Raw genomic sequence first — 15,859 nt, forward strand, 5'->3', positions numbered from 1 at the left:
ATGGAGGGTACTACGATAGATAAATGGGAGTAAGCACCCCGTGTGTAGGGCTATGACCGACATAGGGTCTTCGATCCCAAAGGGCAATAAATCTGGAACAAAAAGTATGGAGGGTTCACTTGGGGTGCAATCGTTCAATGACATCAGTACTGCCAAGCTCACGTAGCTGATTCTATGATCGAATGCTTATCTCGAGCAGTTCTTCAAGTTTGTTGACTAAGTCTCGATGTCAGTTCAATCAGACGTTCTACTTAGAAACACCGGAGAACCCGGTGAATAGTTTGTTTACACACCTGTGTTCGGGGCGAGGTATACGTGCATGTGCAATCATTCTTGGGCACAAACCTACACATCAGGCGAAGGTAATAGGCCCATTAGCAACATTTGCAGAGTCTACACAGGCCACAGCAAACGCAACTATGAGTCTATATGATGAGAGTCTCGAGTCTCGACCTTTTCCAGAAATTCCAGTTGCTTGCTTATGATGATCGTAGCGGCAGCGAGCGCCAGTCCCCGATTCCATTGTTCGGCAAATTCCTCCATTTGATTCCTTCCTCCGAAGCACGCAAGCTTGTACGTGTTGCCTCCATCGGTATCGCCACTGACGCAGCAAGTCCCCGACTCCCTTTGGCTACGCCATAGTATATTTTTCCCTCGCACTTTTACGTACAAGACCCATTCACACAAGAGGCCCACGCCCTTTAGAAACCATCCGAACTTTGTTCACGATGTACAACAATATTCCATAGGGTGAGCAGCGGACAGAGATTCAACCATATTGCCACAATCCTGGACGATTTTGGATTTCGATTGTGCAGCGTGCCACAGAAGGCCCCCGGATTTGATACCGGATGTCCATAAGCACCTATCCAGGGTAGATAGATAAGGCGTTTGGGGGATCACCCTTAATCAAGCTCGCGCACCTTCGTCAACCCTCCATCTCGAATCAGATCTCACTAATGTGTACTAATGGCGTGATCGCTCATCTATCAGCGTATCCAGTCAAAAGGGATCTTGCTGACCAGGTACTGGTGGAATATTGTCGTTGAGATCCGAACGTCCAGCGCATGCTACTGAATGGCGATTGTGAACGTACTGCACACCAGACGGGCACACAATCCATGTTCTTTGATGAAGTTGGTTCAGCAGCCATCATGATCACCAGCCAGGTGCAAGTTGAGGGAGTCCATCGCTGGAATGATGCTTAGACTCAAGATGACCCACTTCCAACGACAGACTTTTATTCAACTGTTGTGTATCACTGTACCAATGTCACGATTAAGTTCTTCTATGTATAACCAGGAGACAATCGACATACCACATACCACAAACGAAATCAAAGGCATCTTGTAGACCTTATTGATTCATTCCAGATGTCAGCGTCATACTGAAGTCGCAATGGGTCTATATGCAATCACAGTTAAATCAACATAACGATAAGATATCCTTGGGGATAGAGCGAAGGTCGGAATTTACGGACTGGGAGGTGAAAATGAAGCAGCTGCAATACAGCGAACTGTCCACTTTCGCAATAAAGTGAAATAACTTTGTTCTAAGGTGGTATTTGCGAAGTAGTGACACTCACAATGAAGTACTTATTAAACAACAAATCCGTCCTAGGGGCTAAGTCTATTGGCGTGCTGCACTGCCTGCATATAATGTTGACGGCATCGAGTTCAAACATAGTACAGAAGCAACTTTCGGAGTGGAGAGGGAGTGCGGGACCATCAACCTGAATGTGGTCCTTACGTATAGAAAGATGGACATAGCACTGGTCGCAGACCTGAGCGCTTGATCTACACAGCAATAAGGTGTGAAGCGAACGCGAGGACGATGCGTGAGACGCACCTTAAAAGACAGCCTGAACGAATGTGTGCCCAGCTTCCTCAACTCCCAACTAAACGCCCTTTGATCGCTGGTGATCGAGCACTGAGTTCGTCTAGACAGCGCTTCCCGTGAGTGATACTCTAGGGTCTTCTGCAGGTTAAAGCTGACCCAGCAAGAGTCTGGGATGTCAAGAGCGGCAAAACTGTCCAGACAATCAGAGCTGGGCACTGTTGGGTGACCGCGGTAATATACTTGCCCGATGCAACAAAAATTGCAACCAGTGGAGACAAAGATGATGCAGTCAAAATCTGGGATGTAACGACAGGCGAACTGTGCGAGACACTCAAACACGATGGAATGGTTTGGAGCTTGGCATGGACGTCGGACGGAAAGAAACTTATCTCCGGTTCATGTGGCTCAATTAGGATACTACTTGGGAGGAGATCGCCGTCCTGGAGGGTCACACTAGCTTTGTCTGCACCATCTCAGAATGAACGCCTCCTTGCAAGTGCATCAAGCAATAAAACAGTGCGTCGATGGAATATCAATACCAACCTCCCGGTCGGACGCATGAACATGATTTGGAATGCGCAGCCTTTTCCTCTGATGGAAAGGTGTTAGTCACTTGCAAAAACAGAAGCGCGTACACATGGGACATTATGCTATCCTCAAAGAAGCTGGCCTTGAGGATCTTTATCTAATGTATATTATATCGTTCTCCGGTAAAAACCACACTAATCTCCCACTCACTCTAGAGCAATGTTACGCGACATCCACCTATTCAGGCCCGTCGAATACTGCCAGCCTTTTTCGATGACATGCAAAATAGTGCACAAGTCAGTTGTTTGCTTTTTTTGATCAATTCTCGTTCTGACCTATGTACTTCTCAGTCCTCCGCAGCACGCGGTACCCATCATCGTTCTCCCGTAAACAACCCTCTCACATCCCTTCTTGAACGCTTTTCGTCCCTCTTCCACTACTCTCACCGCAATACCGATGACGCAACCTCTCTTCAGCAATGTCCAAGGTGGTCCACCTTCTCTCGTGGTCTTCATACCGTTGAACTTCCTGCAGTACGAGGCAGAGAGGTATGTAATTTCTTCATACGCGTTTCCCATCGCCATGGTTTAACGGTTTCTGTCCAGGTTATATTTACTGCTCCACCGCCGCCACAAAAACACAGCAGCAAACCCAATCGCACGGCCAGGGGTCGCCCGCGACACCGCCTGCTCCAGGTACTAAACCTACTATACCACGTCCAAGACGTGTGCATTCACTACCCGTCCGTTTGTTGGCTCATCTGGTACTTTTTTCTCTGCTGCGCGTCTCCTCAACACGCCGATGCCAATGCACAATCAACACAGCAGCAGCAAGGCCAAGTCTAGGCCCAGGCGTCATCATTGCAGACCCAGTCTGCCGTTCGCTTCGTGCTGTTTCTTTGTTGCACATCTCCCCCATATACCGATGGTCATTAAGGTACACAACTATTTCATATCATTTGGCAACTACGTACAGCAATCTTGTTTCCTCGCCACGAGACTTGTACAATGTATCAAACTCAATGTCAACCGTTGCGAAAGGAACATGCTAAGATCAATTAAGAGGATGAAAGCCTGGGAGCTGGCGCGGATGATGGTACTGGGTAATAGGGGCCGCATAGCAACGGAGGGGATCCGGCAGCTCGGTGTTCTGCCCCTATGTCAGCTCCAAGATTCTAGCTCTCTCTACGCATCCCACCTGCACCTGCGGCTGAACTGGGTTACCCTCTACCAGGGGAATCACCCGCCGATGCGGACATGAGTGCGTGCGCATGAAATCGTGTACATAAACCGCGACATCACAACGACGCGTGAACAGCACTTGAGGAAGGATGGAGATTGTGCAACCGAAAAGGGCAGGATGACAGAGGACGAGCTTACCAGGGCGGGGGCTTCAACCGCAAGACGAAGGCAAGAAAGATCCAAGACAGGCAGCATTTCAAGTGCAAAACCTGACGGGCACGTGGCAGAAGCTTGGCAGGACAAGGAATCTGAGATATGATGAAAAGGGGGCCATAGTATGCAAGGCCGCAGAAGATGAAAGAAGAATGACAAAGAGACAATCGAGGACAACACGAGCACGCGGATGCAACAGCGAAGTGATGGGATGGAAATGGAGGGGCGCAAGTCAATAGTGCACGGGGAATTAACATTTCAACGTTTAACGAAAAACGGCTTTTTCGAAGAAAATCGATGAGATAAATATTAGAGACTTCACCCAGTCAATATCACGCGACCACGATGGCCCGAGTGCTTCGGGCCATCTCGGAAGAAAGAAATATTTTCACGCGCACATGAAAATACAGGTGCCTCAGGCTAGACGTTTGTTTCTGACAGAAACCCTCGCTACTTTGTAGAGTGGGGGATGAATGTTGGCACGCACTGGACTCCGTGAGATTGTCACATGGTTATGTGCCCCAGGTAAGCGAGCCTCGAAGCATGACGTTGAACCTAAATGGTAAGTGTAGGCCCAGACACAGGACACTGGCCCGCCATCTTGAGAATATTAATCAGATAACGACGAACATCAGCGTACCCTGGGCCACCGCATTTCTGTTCGGTGTGATAATGTTCAGGAGAGATTCAAACGCAGCAAAGTTTGGAGGCGATACTTCCTCACGGTCAGCTGACTCCATTGCATAAATTGTATACATATAATTTGGAAGCCAGAGCGATCAGCATTCGAGTTGCGTTTTCTGTTGCCTGTGTAGCTCCGCAAATGTTACTAATGAACCTATCTCCTTCGCCTGATGACAAGGACATTGCGAGCTTGTGCAAGGTTAATTGAAATTCGATTCGCAGGAGATACCCCGATTCTGACAGGCTATGTATAGGTCTGTGCCCACGTATCTGCGAAAGAATATGGAACACAAAGCGACGAGGTTGATATCCACAATGCAGGGCCATCGGAGCAATTGGCCGAATGTATCACAGTGACGATATTTAATACTGGGTTGGTTCACCCACTCTTTTAGCGACAGGCAGGGATTACGTCCGTACTACTTACACCTACCCATGTCGACCACAGTCACTCCAGAGGAAATTCAGGCTTTGGACCTAGACTTCCTGAACTCCCCAGCAATCAGATACATCAACAGTGGGCCCTTCTGTTTTCCGAGACTGATACGCTTACCTGATATCATGCAGTTGCCGCTTTAACGCTCTTTACCTGGGACCTGAGTGAGTGAGCCCTCTTTGTGACTTTATTCTGGATCGTTGACAGAGACACTAGTCCTGACTTTTCCTCACGAGGTAAGTTGTTCAACCGCACCTGAATTATCGCGGAAGCTCAGCAGTGACAGCTTAGACTATGGGTGCGTCCAGTTAGACGGACTTTTGACTATCCAGTGACGGGAACCACTTGTAGAATGCCAAATGGACGCTTGCAAAAGTTCTATTTTTCGTGGTAAGATAAGGTCTGCATATCGGTTGGGCGTTTTACCTCATGCTTTTCAGAATCGATACTTTGCACTTGGGACAGCTATCCTAATAACATCTTGTGAGTTGCGCACCGAATTTTGCTGTAATACCCGTATATCGACACTCGGCGCTCATTGCTGAGATGTAATCCAGTGACGTTCGATCTTAAACCCACATGGGCTATGTGCGTTATCTCACCGATCACTGTTACTGATTCTAATTCGGAACAGATGTGAGCTCAGACACTTTCATCCCTTAAGCCCTCTCATGGAAATATTAGGTTCTGCAAATACTTTCTTTGCTGTCATTGGTATGTAGCATACTCGGTCAAATTCGATCGGCTTTAGTCTGACAATTCCCAGCTTTGTTACTAGTGGCCAACATCGAAAGTAAGCTCTCTGAGCCATCTGACGTACCACGTACTCATCAAAGTCTCAGTGATTCTCCAACTTCGATTATACGCACTGTACGCCTATGGTGCGTGGCGATGCAAATCTTTCTGGTTGATACCTGGATGATATTCAGATAAGAGGATTGTCCTCCCTGTGGCGGTATTGTTCGTCGCGGTCTTAAGCGGCATGATGGTGATGGCAGTGTTCATACACCAGTATGAGAACAGTGAGCTTCGTTCATATCACCAAGTATGTACACTGACCAAAGTTTAGACTACAAAGCTCAGATCTCTGGTGCATGTGCCATAGTTGGGTCTGTGGATTGGCTGTATCTTTTCTGGTACTTACTCCATGGACTGTCTTTGCGACCTACTCCTCATTCTCCAATAGGGTACCAATGATGGGCTTAGACCTTGTTCTTGTCCTGTTAGCAGGCTACAAATCTCTTCAGCATTATTTCCAGGTACCGGACAAGACTTGGTCTGGTGCACGTCTTATGCATGTCTTCGCGCGAGACTCGATGCTTTATTTCCTCTGGTGAGAGCATATGCAACGCAGTGGATCGATTCTGATCCAAATACTGCTTTGCTATTTCCAGTAACTTTTCGATATACCTACTCAGCACCTTGCTGGGAAAATCTGGCCCTGCTGAGTATTACCAGCTGAGCATGATCATGGTCACAATTGTCCCACCTATATCAGCGAACCGTCTCCTCATCAACATATATGACTTGGCACATACCGAGCAAGATAGAGATACGACGAAGTCTGTCCTTCGCATCCATCCTTCACCGATGTATTGGCATGATGGTCAAGTGCACCACAAGGACATAGAGCTCACATCCACAAGTATGGAGGGTACTACGATAGATGAACGGGAGTGAGCCTCCCATGTATAGGGCTATGTTCTATATAGGGTCTCCGATCTCAAAGAGAAATAAATCCGAAAAAATATGGAGGGTTCACTTGAGGTGCAGTCGTTCAATGACATCAGTACTGCCAAGCTTACATAGCTGATTCTATGATCGAAATGCTTGTCTTGAGTAGATCTTCGAGTGTGCTTGGCTGAGTCACGATGTCAAATCAATCAGACGTTCTACTTACGAACACTGAAGAATCCGGTCAATGTGCAGAAGCGCTAGTTTTTCTCCACTGATCTTGAACTTTGAACATAGTTTCAACTTGGTGGCACAACTTTTTTGACGGCCTAGCTCATGAATTGTGCAGTACTAGGGCCCAAATCAAAGCTGCGAGGACCTCCATGCGCAATCAAAGTTGCTGTGTTCACAGTCTTGCATACTTTCTAATTACATAAATGCATTGCATCCTCTAGTTACTAGTACTATTCTGGCTGTTCCCTTATCCCCTTGTTTGACGCTTGTCAGCATCATCTATTGTGGGGCTTGTTTTGGTGCCTTAGCGCCCATTCATATTCAAGATGAGTTGCTTCCGATTCTATTCACATGTCCACCGGTGTTAGTAGGCAACTTTGGACCGGGAATTATCGAAGTTTGTAGATATGGGTTCATGCCATGCGTCAGTTCTGCCTGAGTAAAACAAGCTAATTAGCGATTTCTAGTACGGACTGTTCCCCATCGTCCAAAGATTTCAATGATCAATCATATTGATTTACATAAATCATGTAAGATTGATATTTAGAAGTGATAGGGCAAAGTTACCGATGATGTAACTAAGAATATTTCGAGCCGCATTTGCTGCCTGTGCAGCCCGAGAGAGGTAAATGTTGCAGCGCCAATGACTAGTCACCCTCCGAGTTCGCCTAGCGCGGGTTCGTGCAAGCTTACCATTGCAAGTGAGTTGAGAGACATTCATTCTGACAATCGATTGCCTGGATAATATATATACTAGGCCGTTGACCACTTATCTGTGACGAATGAATGATCATATGGCGCGGATCTAGCATGGAGAGGTCAATCTCGAACTTCGGCTGCATCGCCACTTTCAAGTTCATTTAGAAAACTGCTATTTAATAACTGCTTTTAGCCCCCCGAGTCCCGTCCGCTCCTTCCTCCAGCGATAGGTTGACTATACCCTTCCGTATCACACCCGCCCATGTCGACCATTATCACTCCAGAGGAAATTCAAGCTTTGGACCTATACCTCCTGACAGCCCCGAAAATCAAATCCATCAGCAGTAAGTCCGTCTGAATCCTTGAAACTAATATGTTCACCTAAGTATCATTCAAATGATATGCAGTTGCTGCTTTGACGCTCTTTACGTGGGACCTTAGTGAGCGAGCCTCTTTGTGTTGTTATTCGGGATCATTGACAGGATCATTAGTCCTGACTTTTCCTCACGAGGTAATTTTATTCATCGATTTTTAAACTGTCGTAGAAGTTCAATGGTGACAGGTTAGATTATGGGTGTGTTTGCTCAAGTATAGTATGTTGGCCAGCAAGATGACCAAGACTTCTCGCAGAACACCAGATGGACATTTGCAAAAGTTCTGTTTTTCGTGGTGAGAATGAGTCTATACGTCGTGCGCTTTTACCTGATGCCCCCCAGAACCGATACTTTGCGTTTGGAACAGCTATCCTAATGACGTTCTGTGAGTTGTGCACCGAAGTTTGGTGTACCCGTGTATCGATGCTCATTACCGAGATGCAATGTAGTGACGTTCGACGTCACACCAACCGAGGCTATGTGCGTCGTCTCATCTTTTTTTGTTGGTAATGCTCATTCAGAACAGATGTAAGCTCAAAAACTCTCAGCCCCTATCTTGCCCTCATCGAAGATCAGGTTCTGTAAATGCGTTCTTTGCCGTCATCGGTATGTAGAATGCTCATCCACGGGCAACAGTCTACTCAACTCTGACACGCCTCAGCATTATTGCTGGTAGCGAATATTCAAAGTAAGGTTTCCGAGCCGTCTAAAATATGATGTTCCCATCGAAGCCCCAAGTAATTCTCCAACATCGAATATATGCACTGTACGGATATGGTACGTGGTAATGCAAATATTTAATTCCGGTTTGTACTTGAATGATATTCAGACAAAATAATCGTCGTCCCTGTGTCGATGCTGTTCTTCACGATCTTCAGCTTTATGATGATGATGGCAGTGGTTGTATACTTGTATGAGAAGGGTCAGCTTCGTTAATATTCTTGAGTATGTACGCTGACCAAAGTTTAGACCATGAAGCCCAGATCTTTGGCGCATGCTGTTTACTTGGATCAGTGGATTGGCTGTATCTCTTTTGGTACTTACGTTCATGGAATATTGCCGTGACCCTCACCTCATTCTCTTCAGGGTACCCATGATGGGCTTAGACTTTGTTCTTGTCGTGTTGGCAGGCTACAAATCTCTTCAGCACTACCTCCGAGTACCAGACAAGACCTGGTCCGGTGCACGTCTTATGCGTACCTTTGCGCGAGACTCGGTCCTTTATTTTCTCTGGTGAGAGCACATACTACAAGCAATGCAGCGGGCCGGTTCTGATCGAAGCACTGCTTCGCTATTTCTAGCAACTTTTTAATATATCTCTTCAGCACACTGCTAGGCAAATTCGGTCCTTCTGTGTATTATCAACTTGGTGCGATCACGATTACAGTCGTCCCACCTATATCGGCGAACCATCTCCTCATCAACATGTATAACTCTGCACACGACAAGCAGCCCACTTGGAGGACGGCTTCACAAGTTAAGACTTCCCTGCAACTTGTGAGAGACACATCGAGGTCTGTCTTTCGTACATCCGATGATGTTATTTGACGGTGACATGGTGCTCAGAACACACCACGAGGATATAGAGCTTGCATTCCTGAGTACGAAGGGTTCCGAGTGGACGGATGCGACATTATTTGAATGATATCAGTCGGGTTTGGAGGCTTTGTGCTATGTGGTTTTACGAGTTCGTGCCTAAATACGAGACAATCTCGAAGCACAATACCAGTAGTACTTGCCCTACTAGATCCACCAGAGCGGAATGAATAGGTAGTGCGTATATATCGGGGTCAAAACCTCTGGACCACAATAAATCGGTCAATGACCGAGCTAAAACTAGTGAGGTGAAGACCTGTCGCGAACTTCAACAAACATTAGAACAGGACGGACATGAAACTCACTGCACAACAAAAAAATAACACTGATAATATGGCAAATATTATAGAGAATTTTAACCATCCAGATACGCGTAGGATACAGAGAAATAAAATCACTATCGGGACCGTGATGAGAATGAACGTAACCATGACAAGTTTGGGGGAAGGTTCGCTTTTGTGCAGGTACGTGTTCGCAGACGCTGTGTGAAGAGCAGTTGAGAGTCGGGAGACAAATATAGACCCAACGCTGCCAGGGAGTCCTGTTGTCCTGCGTTATAAAAATATAGACAGTAAGATTCGCCCAACTCACCACTGATAACGATAGCGAGAAGAGGGAACCCTTCATAGCGGGAGACGAACATATCAAGCACAATGCCACTAGCGCAAGAAATCGTCATTGCGCCAAAAAGTGGAATCCAGCCCTGATAGAGTAAATCCTTGACACTTTTGTTACGCCTCACCAGGAGAACACATATCGTGGCGGAGAGAATAGTGAGTATGCAACAAACGAGAGGAATGGGAGTATTAACGACATTAATGAGGATAGAGGAAATGCCGCCAAGAAGGCTGAGTGTGAGTAGGTCCCCAAGGCCCGATGCTATCGGTGGCGCAATATTATCTGTTAATGTTTAGAATAAATGTTGAATACAAGTCCGGTATCGCTTGCCTGGGTCACGGCCATACCGTCGACAGACGATGACTAGGAAAGACATGAAGACACCGAGGATAATGCTCGACAAGCATGTGGACGTCATAGCTGAAGAGGCTACCATGGTGAATCTGGCATTGAATTAACCATCACGCACTAGATGCGAAAACCACACATACCTGACTAAACCCGATTTCTGGTTGTCACCTGGAGACAACGACGGTCTGGGTACCCTAGCAGTGAGCGATAAAGTGCTACTCTGTGGAAAAGGGTCTACAGGACCCGACTGTAGCTCTGAGACCAAAAGACCGAGAAGCATTGCGACACAAGCTGCAACAAATGCGACGACAGTAGCTTGCACTTGCAATAGCGCCAGATTACCACCCACAATCTTGCGTTGTGCGCTCCTGTCGTCTAGTTCGCCCATGTTAGCCGCAGTTCCCATTCTAGCAGAAAGATTCATTTCTAAGTTGCCTTTGAGGTTCAAGACAACAGGAACGATCATTATCAGCTCATCGATGGTGCGCATTGCCCGCCAACGCTACAAACACATCAAAACGAGACCTCAGATGTTACCACCGTACTCACTGACACACGGTCAAGGAGTTCCCCGGTGAATAGGAGGCTTATGGTAGTCATAAGAAGCGTGGGTGCACACTTTTTAAGCAATCAGAGGGATTTCTGCTCTGCAAGTTCTATCCACGTACTTCGACAACAATGCTGCCAACTTGTGACCAGACACTTCCAGAAGGTATCCGTTCGGGTCCCCTGGTTCTTCCACCTGAGCCCAATAGAGCAACACTACCATCACTTCTAAGCTCCACATCATCGTCAATGTCCTGCGAATCGTATGTGGCCGTCCTGTAGCCCGTCCAGGGTGTGACCAGAACTCCCTGCAGGGTGTCTAATCCGATGTCGTCGCTGACATGTTGCAGAGGCGATTCTATTTCATTTCTAGAGGGCTCTTGCATGGTTTGTTCTGAGCTCTAGCGAGTCCCAGTCCAACCAGAATGTGATCAACGAAACCAGGCGGTCGAGGGAAAGTTGAGTGTGTTAGATCTTCCTACGGAATGCAGCGTGGACATCGACCAAACTGGGTGATACACGGGTTACGGGGTTCACACCGAACGTCTAATTTGGGTGTCAACCTAGGAGAACGTCAGGACATGTATGCCAGGGGCGATGTGGGAAAATACCTTCCGTAAGCGACGACAAGACGTATAATAAGTATTGATGGTGTCAGCGATTAGATTTTAGTATGGTCTGGTTCTCACCTGTTTGATCATCCCTAGGTTAGACGCAAGACTATGGTTGCTGGTTATTGGTTTTGCCCTGTATTTTTGGTTGTCAAATCCTGACATGCTAAGTAGCCACCTATCTCGTCGTCAGTGCTGCCATGTCTTCCATACTGTGCCCTACACTGCACCTTCGCTGACGCGGTTTCTCCTCGTCAAGAATACCTCGGAGACCATCCCCCTGACAAATGAACTTGAAGTGCTGGGGGCTTGCTTAGACTGCTTCAACAGAAGTCACTAGGGCAGACTGAGAATACCGGAGAAGACTAGAAGACCATCAAGGAATCTATGAGACAAAGAAGAAAGCGACAGGAAATGCAAAGGTAGGAAAGAAGGTGAAGGGTACCTGGTACATCAGATAGCTAGAAGTGCTTATTTTCGCCATTGATAACACGGCTGGGATTGAGGAAACCGAAGTCTATGATGAGTAGCTACAACCACATGACGCATTTGAGCATAAGTAAAAGAGACTGGGATGACGCACGTAACCTCCGTCTAATTTCTCGTAGTTAGACATTGAGGAGAACGAATAAAGTTGTCCTTTCTTTCAAGGCCATCACCGCTGTCACGGTACGTCGAACGTCACTGCAATCAGTAATCAATATATACCCAAAGGTACAATAGACCAACACTCCAGCATATAGTCCTGAAACAAAATCTCATCAGGGATAGCTTGACCCGCTACCCAAGCGCGAAGGATCAATCTGTGAAGCATGAAGCGAAACGTTGATCAATATACGCCATCACAGAAATTTCACAAGCGTCCATCTGTGTGTTCTGCAAGTGCTAGTCGTAGACAATACGTACACTTTAACTATACGTACCCACAATCTCTGTCGCCACTTTATTAGACGGAACGATTGTTTCCCTTCGAAAGGTCTGGCTCGGGGAGACCATATCACCTCCGCAACAGTTGATCCGATCAAAAAAAATCACCCCGTGAGGAATTGTGTGGTGCTTGTCACAAATAATGGCGAGAGGCAAAAAGGGCTCACTCACATGCGACAATAATAGGGAGAAGTGAGAGCCTTATTGGGTTTCGAACTCCGCTGGGACAACCCGCCTGCCATTCCCATGCATTGGTGCCGTCGACTTTCTAGTTATATATATATGGACTCTAATTTCCTTCATCCCTTTCACTCTTTCATGCACATATACGAACCTCGCTCACGCCCGTTTGCGTACGGTCTTTGTGTTGCTTCAACGATTGAAGTAGTGCAAAGGGCGTGTTCACTGGCTTAAATCTACAGAGCCGCGGGAGTAATCCTGAGGATGCTTTTTGCCGTTGCACACTCTCGTCGGGTTTCTCTCCCATCTGGGCGGGAACCTGATAGGGGAACTATCACTCACCTTGATGTGTAGTAGGCCACCCGGCATATAGGTTTTTTTACCTTATCCCTTCCATTGCTCTTTCCCGCACCTTTACCACGTGGATACCTTCAAGCTGCTACCTCTTCTTTCTAATGCCGCTTTCCTCAACTTGGAGCGTCGCGCTGCAGCTCCTACAATCTGAGATCCAAGTTCCACTTGTTTGCGTCCCTCTCACTCCTACTACTGCCATGGGAATTGCAGCTCATCACCTCGGCTCTCTCTTGCATATGTTGGGGGCGCTATCACTGATCAGGGCTTCCACCTAAAAATGATTTGCTTCAATAAAGCAAACATTTCCTTTTATTCTCGCTACCACTACTTACTAAGACCGCTGCACGACAGCAAACACAAAGTATTTATCACAACTTTGTGTAATATTCGCAATAATGGGATTTACCAGTTGATACACAGAAGCGAGACGATCTCGAAGCACAATACAAGGATAATTGTCCCACCAGATCCATCAGGGCAGAGTGGATGGGTAGAGCGTATGTATCGGGGTCAAGGCCCTTGGACCACAAGAAATTGGTCAACAACCGAGCCACAACTAATGAGGTGAAGACCTGTAGTGAACTTCAGTAAACATCAGGGCAGAGCGGACATGAAACTCACTGCACAACAAAAGAATAACACTGATAATATTGCAAATATAATGGGTAATTTTAGCCACCCGAATGCGCGTAGAGTACAGAGGAACAAAATCTCTATGGGAATTGTGATGACAGTCAACGTGACCATAACAAGTTTGGGGAAGGGTCGCTTTTGTGCAGGGACGCGTTCGCAGATGCTGCATGAAGAGCAGTCGAAAGTCGGGAGACAAATATAGACCCAACGCTGCCAGGAAGCCCTGTTCTCCTGCGTTATAAAAATATAGACAGTAAGAGTTGCCACTCTCACCACTAATGACAATTGCAAGAAGAGGGAATCCTTTATAACGAGAGGCGAACATATCAAGCACAATACCAGTAGCGCAAGAAATTACCATTGCACCAAAGAGTGGAACCCAGCCCTGGTAGATCAGATCCTTGACACTGCTGTTACGCCTCACCAGGTATATGCATAACGTCGCGGAGAGAATAGTGAGTGCGACACAAATGAGAGGAATGGGAGTATTGACGACGTTGATCAGTATGGAGGAAATGACACCAAGAAGGCTGAGTGTGACCAAGTCTCCAAGGCACGATGCTATTGGGGGCGTAATATTATCTGAAAGTGGAAAAAATTTAGCGTACATGTTAAATACAAGCCCAGCATAACTTTCCTGGGTCACGCCCATACCGTCGACACATGATAACCAGGAAACACATGAAGGAGCCGAGGGCAATGCTTGACAGACACGCGGACATCATAGCTGAAGAAGCCACCATGGTGAACCTGACATGAGATTAACTACCACGCGCTCGATATGAAAACCGCACATACTCTATCAAACCAGACTTCGGTTTCCCACCTAGAGGCGGTGGCGGCCGAGGCACTCTAGCAGTCAGCAATAAGGTGCTGTTCTGTGGAAAAGGGTCTACAGGACCCGAATATAACCGCGGGACCAAAAGACCGAGAAGCATTGCGACACAAGCGGCGACAAATGCAACGACAGTAGCTTGCACTTGCAATAGTGCCAGATTACCACCCACGATCTTGCGTTGTGCGCTCCTGTCGTCTAGTTCGCCCATATTAGCCGCAGTTCCCATTCTAGCAGAAAGATTCATCTCCAAGTTGCCTTTGAGGTTCAAGACAACAGGAACGATCATTATCAGCTCATCGATGGTGCGCATTGCCCGCAACGCTACAAACACATCAAATCGGGACCTTAGACGTCACCACCATACTCACTGACACACGGTCAAGGAGTTCCCCGGTGAATAGGAGACTTATGGTAGTCATAAGAAGCGTGGGTGCACACTTTTTAAGCAATCAGAGGAATTATTGCCCTGCAAGTTCTATCCACGTACTTCGACAACAATACTGCCAACTTGTGACCAGACCTTTCCTGTGCCAGACAGTATCCGTTCGTTCCCCCTGGTTCTTCCACCTGAGCCCAATAGAGCAGCACTGCCATCGCTTATATGCTCTACGTCGTCGTCAAAGTCCCGCAAGTCGTATTCGGCCGTCCTGTAGCTTGCCCGAGGTGTGACCAGAATGTCTTGTAAGGTGTCTAATTCCATGTTGTCGCTGTCCTTGCCATCGACGCGTTGCAGAAATGACTCTGTTTCATTTCTGGGATCCTCTTGCATGGTTTCTGAGCTCTAGCGAGTCCCAGTCAATCCAGAAAAAGAACAAGGAAAACTTGTGTGGAGCAGCTGTGGTCACTTAGGGTTTTGCTGAAAGTGACGATTGTGGATCACGTGGGAAAAGAGATTATGTAAACAACGACAAAACGCTTGGTATTGAAGGTGTCAGCGTTTAAACCTTAGCAAGGTCTGGTTCTCACCTACTTGCTCGTCACTAATCTGGCACACAGAGTATCTTTTGCTCTGCATCGGTTACGCGCAAGACTGCAGTAACCGGTCACTGGCTTTGTCCTGTGGTTTTGGTTGCCAAATCTCGACGTGCCTAGTAGCTACCGAACTCGTCGGAAGCGCTGCTATGTCGTCCAAACTGCCTCACTATCCTTTACCTATTCAGACGCGGTCTCCCCTCTTCAAGAGTCCTTCGGAGACTGTCCCCCCTACAGATGAACTTGAAACGCTGCAGGCAGAGCTTAAATACCTTCGGCAGAAGTCATTGGAACGGGCCAAGAGGGCCGGAGAAGACTTGAAGACTATCGAGGAATCTATGAGGCGAATCAAGGAAGAGAGAAAGGCAAAG

The 15,859-nt window shown here is 47.1% G+C and overlaps 2 protein-coding genes across 2 annotated transcripts; both read left to right on the plus strand.

Moving 5' to 3' along the window:
* The first annotated feature begins 4,161 nt into the window (after positions 1–4,161).
* On the plus strand, positions 4,162–4,974 carry BJ212DRAFT_741966 (uncharacterized protein). The gene is made up of 3 exons (XM_041343959.1): positions 4,162–4,486; positions 4,536–4,644; positions 4,767–4,974. The coding sequence occupies exons 1-3, from the start codon at positions 4,305–4,307 to the stop codon at positions 4,800–4,802; spliced, it is 327 nt and encodes a 108-aa protein (XP_041185020.1). The 5' UTR covers positions 4,162–4,304; the 3' UTR covers positions 4,803–4,974.
* Positions 4,975–15,287: 10,313 nt separating this feature from the next.
* Positions 15,288–15,859, plus strand: BJ212DRAFT_742308 (uncharacterized protein; the record flags this gene model as incomplete). The annotated part of the gene is made up of 1 exon (XM_041343960.1): positions 15,288–15,859. A coding segment is annotated over exon 1 (222 nt), but the record flags the coding sequence as incomplete, so codon positions are not given.

Source organism: Suillus subaureus (genome assembly GCF_016647635.1).
Source record: "Suillus subaureus strain MN1 chromosome Unknown BJ212scaffold_427, whole genome shotgun sequence".
Taxonomy (NCBI): Eukaryota; Fungi; Basidiomycota; class Agaricomycetes; order Boletales; family Suillaceae; genus Suillus; species Suillus subaureus.

Excerpts from the sequence above, each read along its gene's own strand:
- BJ212DRAFT_741966 (XM_041343959.1), top strand. The coding sequence starts at position 4,305 with ATGACGTTGAACCTAAATGGTAAGTGTAGGCCCAGACACAGGACACTG. Across the intron at positions 4,487-4,535 it reads GGAGGCGATACTTCCTCACG|AGCGATCAGCATTCGAGTTG; the intron begins GTCAGCTGACTC and ends TTTGGAAGCCAG. Across the intron at positions 4,645-4,766 it reads ACATTGCGAGCTTGTGCAAG|GGCCATCGGAGCAATTGGCC; the intron begins GTTAATTGAAAT and ends TCCACAATGCAG.